A 16,350-nucleotide genomic window follows, 5' to 3' on the forward strand; every position below is an offset into this window, starting at 1 on the left:
AGTAGGACCGATTGGAGTAATGGCTACCTCTGTATTTTACGCGAGAATCTCTCCGGGAGCATCAGGTGACCACTTGCGCAACGTAGCCGCTTACGGGTATTCTTCAACATAAATGTGTAAAACTACGTCACAATGCTGTAGACACCTTCGGGAATACGGAGAAAGAGTAATCTGGTTGATAGCCCATTCACTGCTCAATAGGGACGCATTGGAACGCAGCGCTTTCAAAACATGAGGCACTTCCGGATTGGATTTTTCTCAGGCTTTCGCCTGCAACATCAGTTCTGTTATACTCACAGACAATATTTTTACAGTTTTTGAAACTTTAGAGTGTTTTCTATCCTAAGCTGTCAATTATATGCATATTCTAGCATCTTGTCCTGACAAAATATCCCGTTTACTACGGGAACGTTTTTTTTCCAAAAATGAAAATACTGCCCCCTAGTCACAACAGGTTATTAAAGAAAAAAAATCTTTGTCCAGTTCGAGGAGAGTAATCGCTGTTCTGACATCCAGAAGCTCTTTTCAGTCATAAGAGACAATGGCAGAAACATTATGTACAAAATAAGTTACAAACGCCGCCAAAAAAAAACAATTGGTGAGGAGCCCGTAAAACGTCAGCCAACTCCTCCGGCTCCATTCTTCTACATTTGCAGAGAAAATTCATAGGCCTGGTCTATAATGTAGGATAGCACCTAAACTGTGGTCTCTAGAAGAAAAGGACAACAGGACTGGGCAAGGTTACCTGCTGCGAGGGCAGCTTTACCCTCGGCTTTCTCCTGTTTGGAGCGAAATGAGTCTCTGGTTCTCTCCTCAGCATGCTGCCTCTCTTTCTCCCTCTTCCTGGCTTCCAGGGCCTTCATACTCATCTCTAGCTGGCTGGTGTACTTCTCATGCTAATAAAAACAAAAGGGAAAACAGGAAATAAAAATAAAAAACACAAAAGGGAAAACAGGAAATTAAAAAGCCCCTACCGGACTATCACTCACATTCATAGATGACATGTACAGTGCATTCGGAAAGTATTCAGACCCCTTGACTTTTTCCATATTTTGTTTCTACACACAATACCCCATAACGACAAAGCAAAAACAGGATTTTAGACATTTTTTCATTTTTTTTAAAAATATCACATTTACATAAGTATTCAGACCCTTCACTCAGTACTTTGTTGAAGCACCTTTGGTAGCGATTACAGCCTCAAGTCTTCTTTGGTATGAAGCTACAAGCTTGGCACACCTGTATTTGGGGAGTTTCTCCCATTCTTCTCTGCAGATCCTCTCAAGTGCTGTCAGGTTGGATGGGGAGAATCACTAGACATTTTATTTTCAGGTCTCGCCAGAGATCGGGTTTAAGTCCGGGCTCTGGCTGGGCCACTCAAGGACATTCAGAGACTGGTCCCAAAGCCATTCCTGCTTTGTCTTGGCTGTGTTCTTAGGGTCGTTGTCCTGTTGGAAGGTGAACCTTCATCCCAGTCTAAGATCCTGAGGGGTCTGGAGCAGGTTTTCATCATAGATCTCTCTGTACTTTGCGTCGTTCATCTTTCCCCTCAATCCTGACTAGTCTCCCAGTCCCTGCCTCTGAAAAACATCCCCACAACATGATGCTGCCACCACTGTCCTTTACTGTAGGGATGGTGCCGGGCTTTCTCAAGACATGACGCTTGGCACTCAGGCCAAAGTGTTCAATCTTGGTTTCATCAGACCAGAGAATCTTGTTTCTCATGGTCTGAGAATCTTTTAGTAGCCTTTTGGCAAACTCCAAGTGGACTGTCATGTGCCTTTTACTGAGGACTGGCTTCCGTCTGGCCACTTTACCATAATGGCCTGAACCATCTCTGCGGCCTGAGTGCTGCAGACATGGTTCCAAACTTCTTCCATTTAAGAATGGGGGAGAAGGCCACTGTGTTCTTGGGGATCTTCAACGCTGCAGACATGTTTTTCTACTCTTCACGAGATCTGTGCCTTGACAAAATCCTGTCTTGGAGCTCTACGGACAATTCCTTCAACCTCATGGCTTTGTTTTTGCTCTAACATGCACTGTCAACTGTGGGACCCTTATATAGACAGGTGTGCGCCTTTCCAAACCATGTCCAATCAATTTAATTTACCACAAGCGGACTCCAATCAAGTTGTAGAAACATCAAGGATAGGATGGAAACAGGATGCACCTGAGCTCAATTTTGAGTATTATAGCAAAGGGTCTGAGGGTTTTCGCTTTGTCATTATGGGGTAGTGTGTGTAGATTGATGAGAGGAATAAATATTGTATCCATTTCAGAATAAGGCTGTAACGTAACAAAATGTGGGAAAAGTCAATGGTCTGAATACTTTCCGAATGCACTGTACATGTGGACGTTCTCACTTACTTTGAGAGCCTCCTCTGGCACCTTGTGTTGACTCCTCTCCAGGATGTACACATGAGAATGTGAAAGCAGAGTTAAGGAAAGCATATTCAAACTGGAGCCATTGGGTTAGAATAATACATGTCACTGACACTTGCCATTTTGGGTAATTATTAGTCTGTGCAGTTCTTGAAGCTCTAACTTTCTGAGAACTCATGTGACATGTAGCATGCATGGTAAGTTCTGGTAACGCATACTAAACGTCTACCTTTAAGCAGCTTTTGTCCCAGTTATCGAAACTCATTGTCACTATTCGTGTTTTTCAGCTCAGAGGTTCAAGGGTCCAAAAGATTTTCAGTCCAGAGTTGGACATAATCCAAAACCCCTGACTCAAACCACAGGGAATTAACATATTGGGAGGGTTTGGTGCACAAACCAGAGAGGGAAAAGAAAATGAATGTTTTAAATTCCTTTCAACCAGCAAGTATAGACCAAAGCCTTATGGAATTCAATTGTTTGTAAGAAACTAGCACAAAAGAGCACTTAGAGGTTGAAAAGTACACATCCTTCTGATCCAATCAAGAAAATCCCCAAACAATGAAGAATCAATAAAACAATAAAATAATTACAATCATTATCAGATAATCAAAAGGATATCATATCCAAAGCGGATGACATCAGCGAGCTTCAGGGTGATGTAAGTCTGGTCTGGGATTCTCAGATCATTCACAAAAGTCTGGGGAGAAAATAGATAAAAGTTTGTTTTGGTGTGTTTACATTGAAAGCTTCAGAAAAATCTAGAGGCTAATTATTTGTTTTCACAACAATCATGATTAGTTCAATACCATTGGAATAAAAACAGACACTGACAATGAGAGTTAGTTGTCAAACTGGCAACAGGTCATTAAATTGCTAGGTGCTGCTTAGCAGTTGCCTGTGAGTGAAATTGAAGCTATCCTACCTGTAAATTAAGGCATTAACGAGATTATGCAGTTCTGTAATGGCCATCTGCCCTGAGTAGGCTGAGAAAGGCAGTCAGGGGACAAGTGGGTAGAGAGCAGGCTGACACAAAGCACTCACACACCAGCAAAAGCTACACGACTTAATTACATTACACAATCTAAGTTACACACAATCCAGAGGTATAGATACTGTATCGCTTAGTGGAAGGTTAAAGCCTAACCGTGTTTAAAACAATGTACTGTAAGTAAGAGGGCTCACCACTATAAGTAGACTAAATAAAGAGAATTGTCAAAGTAAAAGGAAACAGCCATGGTACATTTCAGTAACAAGCCTCTGATGTTAAGTTCTGCTCTGTTTAGAGTTGGCTGCTACAACTGCTGGTGCCAAGAGAAACACTACAGTGAAACAAAGGGCAGTCTTTCCCTCTCCTCAGTCCTGTGCTTGGCTGGAACAGTGCAATGAAGTGGCAATAGTACAGGGGAAGGTGTCAGGGGGAAGGAGGGAGAAAGGAACACCAGAGAAAAGGCCCAGGCCAGCAGAAAACACAGTACTCATTACTGCTCTAGCAACTGTCTCTGGCACTGAGAGAGGGCTCTTTTGTGCTAAGGCCTGAGGGACTGGTAGTGGTGCTCTGGACCCTCCAGAGAGGGCTGTGGCTGGCTGGATCCTTTATTCAACTTGTAAGCAGGGGACATGATGAGACTCACCCCGTTCAGGCTGCCCAGGTCCTTCACCATGTGCTCGTCTGTGGCTGGGTCGTAGTTGACGACAGCATGCTGCTTGTCCACACTGCGCGACTGTAAAGAAACAGAGAACATACCTGAGCATCTCATACTGATGGGCAATGGCTAAGAAACTTCAGACTGGATACTGTCATGAGTATAAGCAGAAAAACAAAATATCCGCAATGAAGGCAACATGCATGTACAGTAGATCACCGTGCTCATAGTCAAACAGATAGGCCTTCGAGTTTGCTTACATTCTTGCAAATTATCCCTATTACTCCTAACCATTACAAGCCGGGTCATTATGGTACCCACTGGTTGAAGACAACCCCAGTCTGACACTGAACAGGCAGAAAGAGCACTTTACACAACTCAACCAATCATCCTGGTCCTCAACAAGCCACCAGCCAGCAGGGCAGGAGGACAAGAAAGACAGCTCTACTGTAGTTCTGCTCATTAATTAATGGGCAGAACAAAAGCAGTAATTAAGGCAGGCTGAGCCACTCGCTCTCTCTTCCACTCATTATTCACTCCAGGCCTCCTCTTCACCACAAAGACAGACCATTCACCCACCTAACTCATTTGCAGAGTTATTACTGTTACTATCGTTCCTTCTTATTGTTGTCACATGCTGCATGTTAACCACAGTGTCAGTTGGTGCCATTTAATATTAGGGAGGACACTTTTTTTTATGAGCATGGCCTTATTTCTATTACAGGATATTGGATGACGGTCATTCATTTTCCATTCACCCAGCTCAATGTGACAGATAGGTTAAGGCTTGACATGATAATAACATTTTCCCTATACCAATCATCAGGTTGCTACAACCTAGCCTACAAATTAAAGTTTAACATTGGTGCACACTTTCGAGAGAAAAATTGGCGTCATCAAGGTGACAGACAGTAACGCATTCAATTTGCACACTCTTGCCTGCATCTAGCTCCTCTAGGGTGTAATCATTAGTCCAAAACAGTTGCAAAACTTTGTGTTTAGTAACCAAAACTAGTGTTTCTATTAGACAAATTCAGGTAGATGTCCTTCAGGGAGACAGACCATTGCAAAACAGTGTATTTTAAAACAGTTATTTGGTGACGTTAATATATTTAGTATAGTTTTATCTAAAAATGATAACTTAATTAATGTTTCACTATTTTTCTGAAGTTCAGAGTTGGATGGTCCTCCCCTTCCTCTGAGGAGCATCCACTGGTTTACCACTAATTTTGAGATTTGAGAGGCTCTGGCTTTATGGAGTAGCTTTTTTCCTGTCTCAATTAGCACTGGGCAAGGCAATGGCTAGTATGATTATCCTGCTTTGTTTGGTATTATCATCAACACTTTGAAAGCTCTACAGTATTGAGTAATTTCCATGTAAAAGGATTAATGAGCATCAATGTGAAGTTCATTGTAGCATATCAAAATTGGGTGTTAAATGAAAGCAAAGATATATATATACACACACACACACTACATAACATACAGTGGGGCAAAAAAGTATTTAGTCAGCCACCAATTGTGCAAGTTCTCCCACTTAAAAAGATGAGGCCTGTAATTTTCATCATAGGTACACTTCAACTATGACAGACAAAATGAGTGAAAAAAATCCAGAAAATCATATTGTAGGATTTTTAATGAATTTATTTGCAAATTATGGTGGAAAATAAGTATTTGGCCAATAACAAAAGTTTTTCAATACTTTGTTATATACCCTTTGTTGTCAATGACAGAGGTCAAACGTTTTCTGTATGTCTTCACAAGGTTTTCACACACTGTTGCTGGTATTTTGGCCCATTCCTCCATGCAGATCTCCTCTAGAGCAGTGATGTTTTGGTGCTGTTGCTGGGCAACACGGACTTTCAACTCCCTCCAAAGATTTTCTATGGGGTTGAGATCTGGAGACTGGCTAGGCCACTCCAGGACCTTGAAATGCTTCTTACGAAGCCACTCCTTCGTTGCCCGGGCGGTGTGTTTGGGATCTTGGTCATGCTGAAAGACCCAGCCACGTTTCATCTTCAATGCCCTTGCTGATGGAAGGAGGTTTTCACTCAAAATCTCACGATACATGGCCCCATTCATTCTTTCCTTTAGATCAGTCGTCCTGGTCTCTTTGCAGAAAAACAGCCCCAAAGCATGATGTTTCCACCCCCATGCTTCACAGTAGGTATGGTGTTCTTTGGATGCAACTCAGCATTCTTTGTCCTCCAAACACGACGAGTTGAGTTTACCAAAAAGTTCTATTTTGGTTTCATCTGACCATATGACATTCTCCCAATCTTCTTCTGGATCATCCAAATGCTCTCTAGCAAACTTCAGACGGGCCTGGACACGTACTGGCTTAAGCAGGGGGACACGTCTGGCACTGCAGGATTTGAGTCCCTGGCGGCGTAGTGTGTTACTGATGATAGGCTTTGTTACTTTGGTCCCAGCTCTCTGCAGGTCATTCACTAGGTCCCCCCGTGTGGTTCTGGGATTTTTGCTCACCGTTCTTGTGATAATTTTGACCCCACGGGGTGAGATCTTGCGTGGAGCCCCAGATCGAGGGAGATTATCAGTGGTCTTGTATGTCTTCCATTTCCTAATAATTGCTCCCACAGTTGATTTCTTCAAACCAAGAGGCTTACCTATTGCAGATTCAGTCTTCCCAGCCTGGTGCAGGTCTACAATTTTGTTTCTGGTGTCATTTGACAGCTCTTTGGTCTTGGTCATAGTGGAGTTTGGAGTGTGACTGTTTGAGGTTGTGGACAGGTGTCTTTTATACTGATAACAAGTTCAAACAGGTGCCATTAATACAGGTAATGAGTGGAGAACAGAGGAGCCTCTTACAGAATAAGTTACAGGTCTGTGAGAGCCAGAAATCTTGCTTGTTTGTAGGTGACCAACTACTTATTTTCCACCATAATTTGCAAATAAATTCATAAAAAATCCTATAATGTGATTTTCTGGAGAAAAAAAAATCTTATTTTGTCTGTCATAGTTGAAGTGTGCCTATGATGAAAATTACAGGCCTCTCTCATCTTTTTAAGTGAGAGAACCTGCACAATTGGTGGCTGACTAAATACTTTTTTGCCCCACTGTACATACATAAACACACACAGTTGAAGTCGAAAGTTTACATACACCTTCGCCAAATACATTTAAACTCAGATTTTCACAATTCCTGACATTTAATCCTAGTAAAAAATGCCCTGTTTTAGGTAAGTTAGGATCACCACTATTTTAATAATGTGAAATGTCAGAATAAATAATGCTTTTATTTCTTTCATCACATTCCCAGTGGATCAGAAGTTTACACACAATTAGTATCTGGGAGCATTGCCTATAAATTGTTTAACTTGGGTCAAACAGTTTGGGGTAGCCTTCCACAAGCTTCTCAAAATAAGTTGGGTAAATTTTGGCCCATTCCTCCTGACAGAGCTGGTGTAACTGAGTCAGGTAGGCCTCCTTACTTGCACACGCTTTTTCAGTTCTTCCCACAAATGTTCTATGGGATTGAGGTCAGGGCTTTGTGATGGCCACTCCAATACCTTGACTTTGTCCTTAAGTCATTTATGCCGGTTTTGGAGCAGTGGTTTCTTCCTTGCTGAGCGTCCTTTCAAGTTATGTCGATATAGGACTCATTTTACTGTGGATATAGATACTTTTGTACCTATTCCTCCAGCATCTTCACAAGGACTTTTGCTGTTGTTCTGGGATTGATTTGTCCTTTTCGCACCAAAGTACGTTCATCTCTAGGAGACAGAACGCGTCTCCTTCCTGAGCAGTATGACGGCTACGTGGTCCCATGGTGTTTATACTTGCGTACTATTGTTTGTACAGATGAACGTGGTACCTTCAGGCGTTTGGAAATTGCTCCCAAGGATGAACCAGTCTTGTGGAGGTCTACAATTTTTTTCTGAGGTCTTGGCTGATTTCTTTTGATTTTTCCATGATGTCAAGCAAAGAGGCACAGAGTTTGAAGGTAGGCCTTGAAATACATCCACAGGCACGCCTCCGATTGGCTCAAAAGATGTCAATTAGCCTAACAGAAGCTTCTAAAGCCATGACATAATTTTCCTGAATTTTCCAAGCTGTTTAAAGGCACAGTCAACTTAGTGTATGTAAACTTCTGACCCACTGGAATTGTGATACAATGAATTATAAGTGAAATAATCTGTCTGTAAACAATTGTTGGAAAAATGACTTGTGTCATGCACAAAGTAGATGTCCTATCCGACTTTCCAAAACTATAGTTTGTTAACAAGAAATGTGTGGAGTGGTTGAAAAATGAGTTTCAATGACTCCAACCTAAGTGTAGGTAACCTTCTGACTTCAACTGTATATATAGAGAGATATTATTAAAAAAAAGTCAAACATTTTCCATCCTATAAATTAGGACTAAGCAAAAGCTTTGATTTCTGGTCAAAGAGATAGAAAAGGGGTCTTAGAAAACATCTAGCAGAAAAAGTCTTTAAAGGTATTAGAAATACATCAAAACACATATTTTAGAGGGTGACGTCCATAGACTTCAAAACAAATACTACAAACTGGCAGCTGCTTCCTGCTTCATATCAAAAAGGGTGCTTATCCTACATAAATGCAATTTACCCTTTACAATTGAAAAAAGTGGAAATGATACAGGGCAGATTTACTTACTTATGCTCCACTCTGTATGGAAGTAAAATAGCATTTGTATCAATTTATGCTCCTAACCCATATGACAAAGATGTTCTCCCTTCTGTAACCAGAAGCCTGATCAATTTAAATCGGATTATACGCGTATTATTGGAACTGACATGAATGCCATTATTGATGCTATGCTAGATAGATCTGAACCTTCTCATAGCTCATCACAAGTGAATGCTTCCATTGCACTTAACCAATTTATTAAAAGATCTTAATGACCGTAGGAGACTTCAAAATCCCACAACTAAGGACTATACTTGCTTTTCTGTTAGATTTAAGACTTTACTATGTTTCAACATCTACTGATATTACAGGTAACCTGGAACTTATAAAAACATTACAGGCCATTCCATCTGATCATTCTTCTGTAAATGTCAAATCTTCCCAATGAAAAAATGTGCACTGAGATGGTTTAATAACACTTCACTACACAACTGACTTCCTTTTTCAGTTTAAAATCCTTTAAATTATTATTCAATTTAAAATATTTTTTTTAAATAAATTATTACTCAGTGGAGGACTCAAACTATGGTATGGTTAGCTGTAAAAGGTTTTATAAGAGGAAACACTACACATTTTCCTCCCATTTCCAGAATGTAAGACTTCAGAAGATCAGTGAATTGGAAAAGCATTGGAAAATGCAGGAAGACAACTACTCAGAGAGAGAAATTGGGATAAAAACAAGTAGACTGAAACTTAATGACCTGTTGCAACAGAGCAGAGGGTGTGACAAAAATACTGTTTAAGGGAGTAGGCCTAGCCACTTACTGGCACTGCAACTTAAACATGCTGAAACAAGATCATCAATACAGCTATTCAGATCCCATACTAAGGGACTGATATCAGATCCTACAGAAATAAATAACTTTTAGAGCATATTAGTCAGTCATACAGTTCTTCAAATAGCTTGATAATTCTGCTTGTCGGTGATTGCTTGAGAACCTTACATTGCCCAAACTTTCTCAGGAAGGAACAGTTTAATTAGAGGAACCTGTCACTTATTCTGAACTGAAAGCTGCTCTTTTAAATATGAAGACAGATAAAGCACCTGGTATTGATGGAATACCTCCTGAACCCCTTCAACTTTTGGGATGAGCTAGGATCAGTTATTATTGAAATCGCTTAACATTGCTATTGAAAAAGGACAATTCCACAGAGATATCAACACAGCTACTATATCCATAATCCCTAAGAAAGGAAAATAACTCACAAATTGGGCTAATTTTCATCCACTCTGTTTAATTGGAACAGAAATGAAGATGTACAGTGCATTCGGAAAGGATTTAGACCGCTTGACTTCTTCCACAATTTATTACGTTACAGCATTATTCTAACATTTATTAAATAGGTTTTTTCCCTCATAAATCTACACACAATATCACATTAGGACAAAGCAAATACAGGTTTAGAAATGTATTAAAAAACAAATAAATAAAATATAACATAAGTATTCAGACCCTTCACTCAGTACTTTGTTGAAGCACCTTTGGCAGCGATTACAGCCTCGAGTCTTCTAAGGTATGACGCTACAAGCTTGGCACACGTGTATTTGGGGAGTTTCTCCCATTCTTCTCCGCAGATCCTCTCAAGCTCTCTCAGGTTGTAAGGGGAGCGTTGTTGCACAGCTATTTTCAGGTCTCTCCAGAGATGTTAGATTGGGTTCAAGTCCAGGCTCTGGCTGGGCCACTCAAGGAAATTCAGAGACTTGTCCCAAAGCCACTCCTGCGTTGTCTTAGCTGTGTACTTAGGGTCGTTCTCCTGTTGGAAGGTGAACCTTTACCCAAGTCTGAGGTCCTGAGTGCTCTGGAGCAGGTTTTCATCAAGGATCTCTCCATACTTTGCTCCGTTCATCTTTCCCCTTGATCCTGACTAGTCTCCCAGTCCTTGTCGCTGAAAAACATCCCCTCAGCATGATGCTGCCACCACCATACTTCAATGTAGGGATGGTGCCAGGTTTCCTCCAGACGTGACACTTGGCATTCAGGCCAAAGAGTTCAATCTTGGTTTCATCAGACCAGAGAATCTTGTTTCTCATGGTCTGAGATTCTTTAGATACCTTTTGGCAAACTCCAAGCAGGCTGTCATGTGCCTTTTACTGAGCAGTGGCTTCCGTCTGGCCACTCTACCATAAAGGCCTGATTGGTGGTGCTACAGAGATGGTTGTCCTTCTGGAAGGTTATCCCATCTCCACAGAGGTACTCTGGAGCTCTGTCAGAGTGACCATCGGATTCTTGGTCACCTCTCTGATCAAGGCCCTTCTCCCCAATTGCTCAATTTGCCAGGGCGGCAAATTTGTAGTGCTATGTGATTGGAGTCCATCTGCCTCATATCCAAATGGATGCGGACATGAGGCATCCGCCAGAAAATGTAGCCAAACTTTAAATTATACTTTTAATGACATAAATACAGGCTAAACGCCAGTCATGTTTGACAAATATAATGAAGAATAATTAACATTATGTTGACTGAATCAAGCCTTTGGACGTTACTCAAGGCATGGTTTGTTTATTTCAGATGGTCACAAGACCAGAGAGTGAAGGACAGTGCATGTTGCGCACCGCATATCACCCACCTTGATTCTGAGTGGAGGCGGTCAGCATTTTGAAACTATTTAACCATAAACTTAATTGTTTAAAACATGGATGTTTTATGTCATTTTATGAAGCATGTCTTATCTTGTTTCAAAGTAGCCTAGACAAAATATGACTTTAGAAATGTTGAGGGAATTATTTTATAAACACTTAATATGGCATTGAAATCAGCATTTTTCTCATGATCTATTGGTTTTCAAATCAACGTTATTTTAATTGTCCAGCAGGCAAAGGGATAATCCTCGTCATATTAGTAACCCATGCTAGCTGAAGCACCTTCAGAGCTCCCCTTTCTTCATTTCTAACAGATATTTTCATATCTGTCACATGATACTGTTTGCGCTTGGGGTGCGCGTTTGAGAATTGTGTTTTCCCCGCTAATTGCATTTTGGAACATTTGCGCATTGCCTATAGCCATGTACGCATTGTTGAGCTTTTAATATGAAGAAATAAAACATTAAGATTTTAAGCTAAACAGTCTGATCGGTTGCACCACTTATATGCAGTGGTTGTATGAACTTTGGATCAGTTGTCCAAGAGTCCGTTTTGAACCATTATTTCTTTGATGATGGGACGCCATTACTGTCGAGCCCTGGAGAGCATTATTTTACAAAAACAAAAAGTATTTGGTTGTAATTGTAGCCTAATGGTGCAATATGTTACAGGCTACCAAGGGTGGCCAACCATCCCCCAGGAGAGCCTTAAAAGGGGAGTGTTGTATTTTGAGACAGGCTTGAATATACAAATAAGCCAATAAAAAGACTGTAGCCTACATTTGTCTGATTCTCTGTGGTAAAAAAATAGTAATGCATTTTATTTTGTAAAGTAGCATGCTTGCATCTTCCAATGATGTAAAACAAAGTTTGGGGGAAATGTGGGACACAAAAAAAAGGAGGGAGATTTTACCGAAATTCTTTTACCAAACTTTGCATCTGCACAGTTCTTCCAGTAAATGTGTTTTTATACAATTTACAGTGTAAATTGTTAAAAGTGGTACTTGTGCATAGAGTTGTATGTATTGTTACATTTTGAAATCAATATTTTTTGTTTAGCATACATCTTAAGTGAAAATTCCTTTACCGTGGATTTGTCCTTGACATAAAAAAAAGTCTGGTCTCAAATAATAAATAAAACACCACTCAGTTACAACATTACCCCACTTTCCCAGAGGAATGTCCATTTATCTTATCTGAGACGAATGTGACCTTTGGCACCCCACAGCCGTTGCAGAGTGACGAATACAGTTTCTCTAAGGACTTCATGGCCTACTTGTTGGGCTTGTAGAGGCACATACTGTTCAGACAGACTTCTACAAAAAGAGACAACATCAAGGCCCTAAACAACTTTCATTTGAAATGGCCCCAGTTCCACATCTGTCAAAAAGCCAAACGGAATGCTCACATGACAGACAGTCACCAAACTTTGGTTTTTGTGGGTATTGTCATTTTACATTGTGCTGCAAATACAAAAACAAAAGACTGTACAATGCCAAAAAGGGACAAGACTGAAATATGCTTGGGCTGTAGCACATGCCAGACCAGAAAGCATGCACACTTAAAGAGAGATTATAAGTAAGCATAATTTCCAATATGAGAGGCTGAGGTTTTGCTGGAGCCAGTGATGCCTGAATGTGGAGAAGAGCAACTTTTCAATTCTACAAGCAGATGTGGTGGGCTGGGCATGTTGAGCAAACCACAGACTGAGGAAAGTGTATAAACTATTTTGAAGGTAGTGTTCTTTTTTCCAGTGGCAAGAGCTAGAAGGCAAGAGCGAGAAGTACACAGAAAGAAACTCCCAAATGATTCCAAACAGCTATTAGAACCAGAAAACATGGAGAAAAATAGCAGGATGGAATGTGTCAGTTCCATTTTGCGTTGACATTTGAGGGAGGCAATTCTCCCAGCAGGCACTGCTCTTAAAACACACACACGTGCACAAATAAACACCTCTCACGTACACACAGGTCAACTCCCACAGATCTTTTGTACATTAATAAAACTTGCTTTCCTTGAGTCAGGACCCTAATATAGGCGTCATCCTTTCACAAGAGGGTGGATGGCCAGTTGATTGGCTAAGGGTCACATGACAGGTTGATGGCATTTGGTGTCTAAACAGAAGGTGCTGCGGATGTCATTCGGTACTCCCTAAAAACACACCACCTCCATACAGCTACGACTGACAGTGACTTTTCATAGCAGGTTAGGAGAGCATTTTAGCTAATCCTAACCCTTTTCCTAACATTAATCTAATTCTCCTAACTTGCTACTTTAAAGCCAGTTCTGGTAGTAGCTGTATGGAAGTGCCGTGTTTTTAGGGAATCTTGACGTCATACACACCTGCAGCATGAGTTCGCACTCCTCCCGGCCCACAAAGATCATCTCCGGTGGCAACCGGTGTCTTGTGCCTGAGCTGCTGACCAGGAACCATGACGTCACACTCATCTTGGAGCCCCGACTCAGAGCCTTCTTAGCATCCTGGGAGGGGCGAAAAGACTTGATATATTAGTCAACATGTAGAACAGTAGATTCTTGTTGTCACCACATTCACTGCAATTCTGGTACCAAATTTGGACAACTAACAACTCAATTAAATATTTTCAGATCTATTAACACAATCACCAGGAATTAAGATATAAAACTAATTTTTGTTTAGGTAATATTATCACAAATATTCCCATTAATAAAAAAATAAAAAAAGTGATCAAGTCTTACTAGCTAGGTTTCTATCCAATTGGTGACAGACTTTCATGTGAATATTCTAAATTCCGCCTAAAGATAAAACGACACAACAGTGGTAGGCCTGATCACCGACAACAACGAGACAGCCTATAGGGAGGTCAGAGACCTGGCCGGGTGATGCCAGAATAACAACCTATCCCTCAACGTAACCAAGACGAATGAGATGATTGTGGACTACAGGAAAAGGAGGACCGAGCACACCCCCATTCTCATCGACGGGGCTGTAGTGGAGCAGGTTGAGAGATTCAAGTTCCTCGATGTCCACATCAACAACAAACTAGAATGGTCTAAACACACCAAGACAGTTGTGAAGAGGGCACGACAAAGCCTATTCCCCCTCAGGAAACTAAAAAGATTTGGCATGGGTCCTGAGATCCTCAAAAGGTTCTACAGCTGCAATATTGAGAGCATTGCCTGGTACGGCAATTGCTCAGCCTCTGACCGCAAGGCACTACAGAGGGTAGTGCATACAGCCCAGTACATCACTGGGGGTAAGCTGCCTGCCATCCAGGACCTCTACACCAGGCGGTGTCAGAGGAAGGCTCTTAAAATTGTCAAAGACCCCAGCCACCCCAGTCATAGACTGTTCTCCGCATGGCAAGCAGTGCCGGAGTGCCAAGTCTAGGGCAAAAAGGCTTCTCAACAGTTTTTACCCCCAAGCCATAAAACTCCTGAACAGGTAATCAAATGGCTACCCGGACTATTTGCATTGTGCCCCCCCAACCCCTCTTTTACGCTGCTACTACTCTCTTTTTATCATATATGCATAGTCACTTTAACTATACATTCAACTACATACTACCTCAATGGGGCCGACCAACCAGTGCTCCCGCACATTGGCCAACCCGGGCTATCTGTACTGTGTCCCGCCACCCCCTCTTTTACGCTACTGCTATTCCCTGTTCATCATATATGCAAAGTCACTTAAACCATATCTACATGTACATACTACCTCAATCAGCCTGACTAACCGGTGTCTGTATATAGCCTCGCTACTGTATATAGATTGTCTTTTTACTGTTGTTTTATTTCTTTTACTTACCTATTGTTCACCTAATACCTTTTTTGCACTATTGGTTAGAGCCTGTAAGTAAGTATTTAAGTAAGCATGATGTAGTGCACACAGCATTTAGTATCCACTTACGTTTTCATGCGACAAATACAAATCTAATGTTCAATGTGTTTCCAGCGCATTTTCAACTCTACCAAGAGTTTTGTCACAAACGGTTGCATTAAATAACAAATGTACCTACTCTGGTCTTAGCACTTTCACTACAGCCAACAGCTTGCAGATACAGTGCGGGTAGGCTCTGCAGGTAGGTTAGTCTACTTGATGAGATTATTATGGTTAAGAGAATATTTTTATTTGTCAAGCAGCAGTCTAGCATCGACCACCATGTCACCAGAACAAGAACCTCAACGGTTATTGGAAAGGAGCATCAAGCTCATTCTGTACACTTTCATCACCCTATGAAGTTCATCATAACTTATTTAATCTGTAGCCTAATAAACTGCATGATTTCCCGAGTCGTAGTGCGAGGACCACACACCATGTCATCAAGTGACTCCAAGTTGACCTCAATATTTGCGCAAAAAGGTGTTTCCACCACCATTTTGCGCATAATTAATTTTAGAGACACAAAATGACCCACCACGTTGAACGAACAAATGATCTATCAGCATTTATAAAATCATACTGCAACTTCCCGTTTCCATCACCGTTTTGTAAACGGTATGACTTTACTTGCATTAAAACTGTGGATGGAAACGTGGTTCATGTAATCAAGGTATGAAATGGTTGTATTGGAAAATACAAATCTCTTTTTGGGCTTAGTTGTAGTCAATTAGCAGTGTACAAGTTATTATAATTATGTTCTGGTCCCCCAACCTTCCGCTCCGACAAAAATAGACACGCGGCAGAATCTAGTTGTGTACCCCTCTTCTCAGGCACGGTTGGTTGTGTCATCAAGTGATGCTCATGCACACACCACACCCAGCAAAGGCAGACAACAAACAGGGATTCCTTCTTCAATACAGGCCTGGTGAAAAGGAGGAAATTCCTACATGTTTATTCCCCAATTCATTTTCCACAAAGCTGAGCATGACACTTACCTCCAACTGTTGCAGCAACCTACAGCAACCTACAGTCTACAATATACATGATTGAGTATCCATTGGATTTTCAGCGGTTAGCGTCGCCCACGGTTGGCCGCGTGTGAACTACAATTGGCACTATGTTCTCACGTTTAGAAACATCAATAATCATCACTTCACTTTTTGAAAATGATTTCTTGCTGATATGAAGGATAAGTTCCTTAGGTTTCCAAA

General features: G+C 41.2%; 1 protein-coding gene across 4 annotated transcripts in view; it reads right to left on the bottom strand.

Moving 5' to 3' along the window:
* The window catches only part of LOC139383299 (centrosomal protein of 170 kDa protein B-like), a 43,513-nt gene that overhangs the window by 25,050 nt on the left and 2,113 nt on the right, over window positions 1–16,350 (bottom strand). For all 4 annotated transcript variants that reach the window (XM_071127765.1, XM_071127764.1, XM_071127763.1 and 1 more), the window contains exons 2-6: window positions 13,621–13,758; window positions 4,014–4,103; window positions 2,999–3,079; window positions 2,368–2,424; window positions 746–896 (exon numbers count right to left, since the gene is read on the bottom strand). In XM_071127765.1, the coding sequence (XP_070983866.1) occupies window positions 746–896; window positions 2,368–2,424; window positions 2,999–3,079; window positions 4,014–4,103; window positions 13,621–13,725 (484 nt within the window). In that variant the 5' untranslated portion in view covers window positions 13,726–13,758. The remainder of the gene's footprint in view (window positions 1–745; window positions 897–2,367; window positions 2,425–2,998; window positions 3,080–4,013; window positions 4,104–13,620; window positions 13,759–16,350) is intronic.

This window comes from Oncorhynchus clarkii, chromosome 25 (genome assembly GCF_045791955.1).
Source record: "Oncorhynchus clarkii lewisi isolate Uvic-CL-2024 chromosome 25, UVic_Ocla_1.0, whole genome shotgun sequence".
In the NCBI taxonomy this organism is placed as follows: Eukaryota; Metazoa; Chordata; class Actinopteri; order Salmoniformes; family Salmonidae; genus Oncorhynchus; species Oncorhynchus clarkii.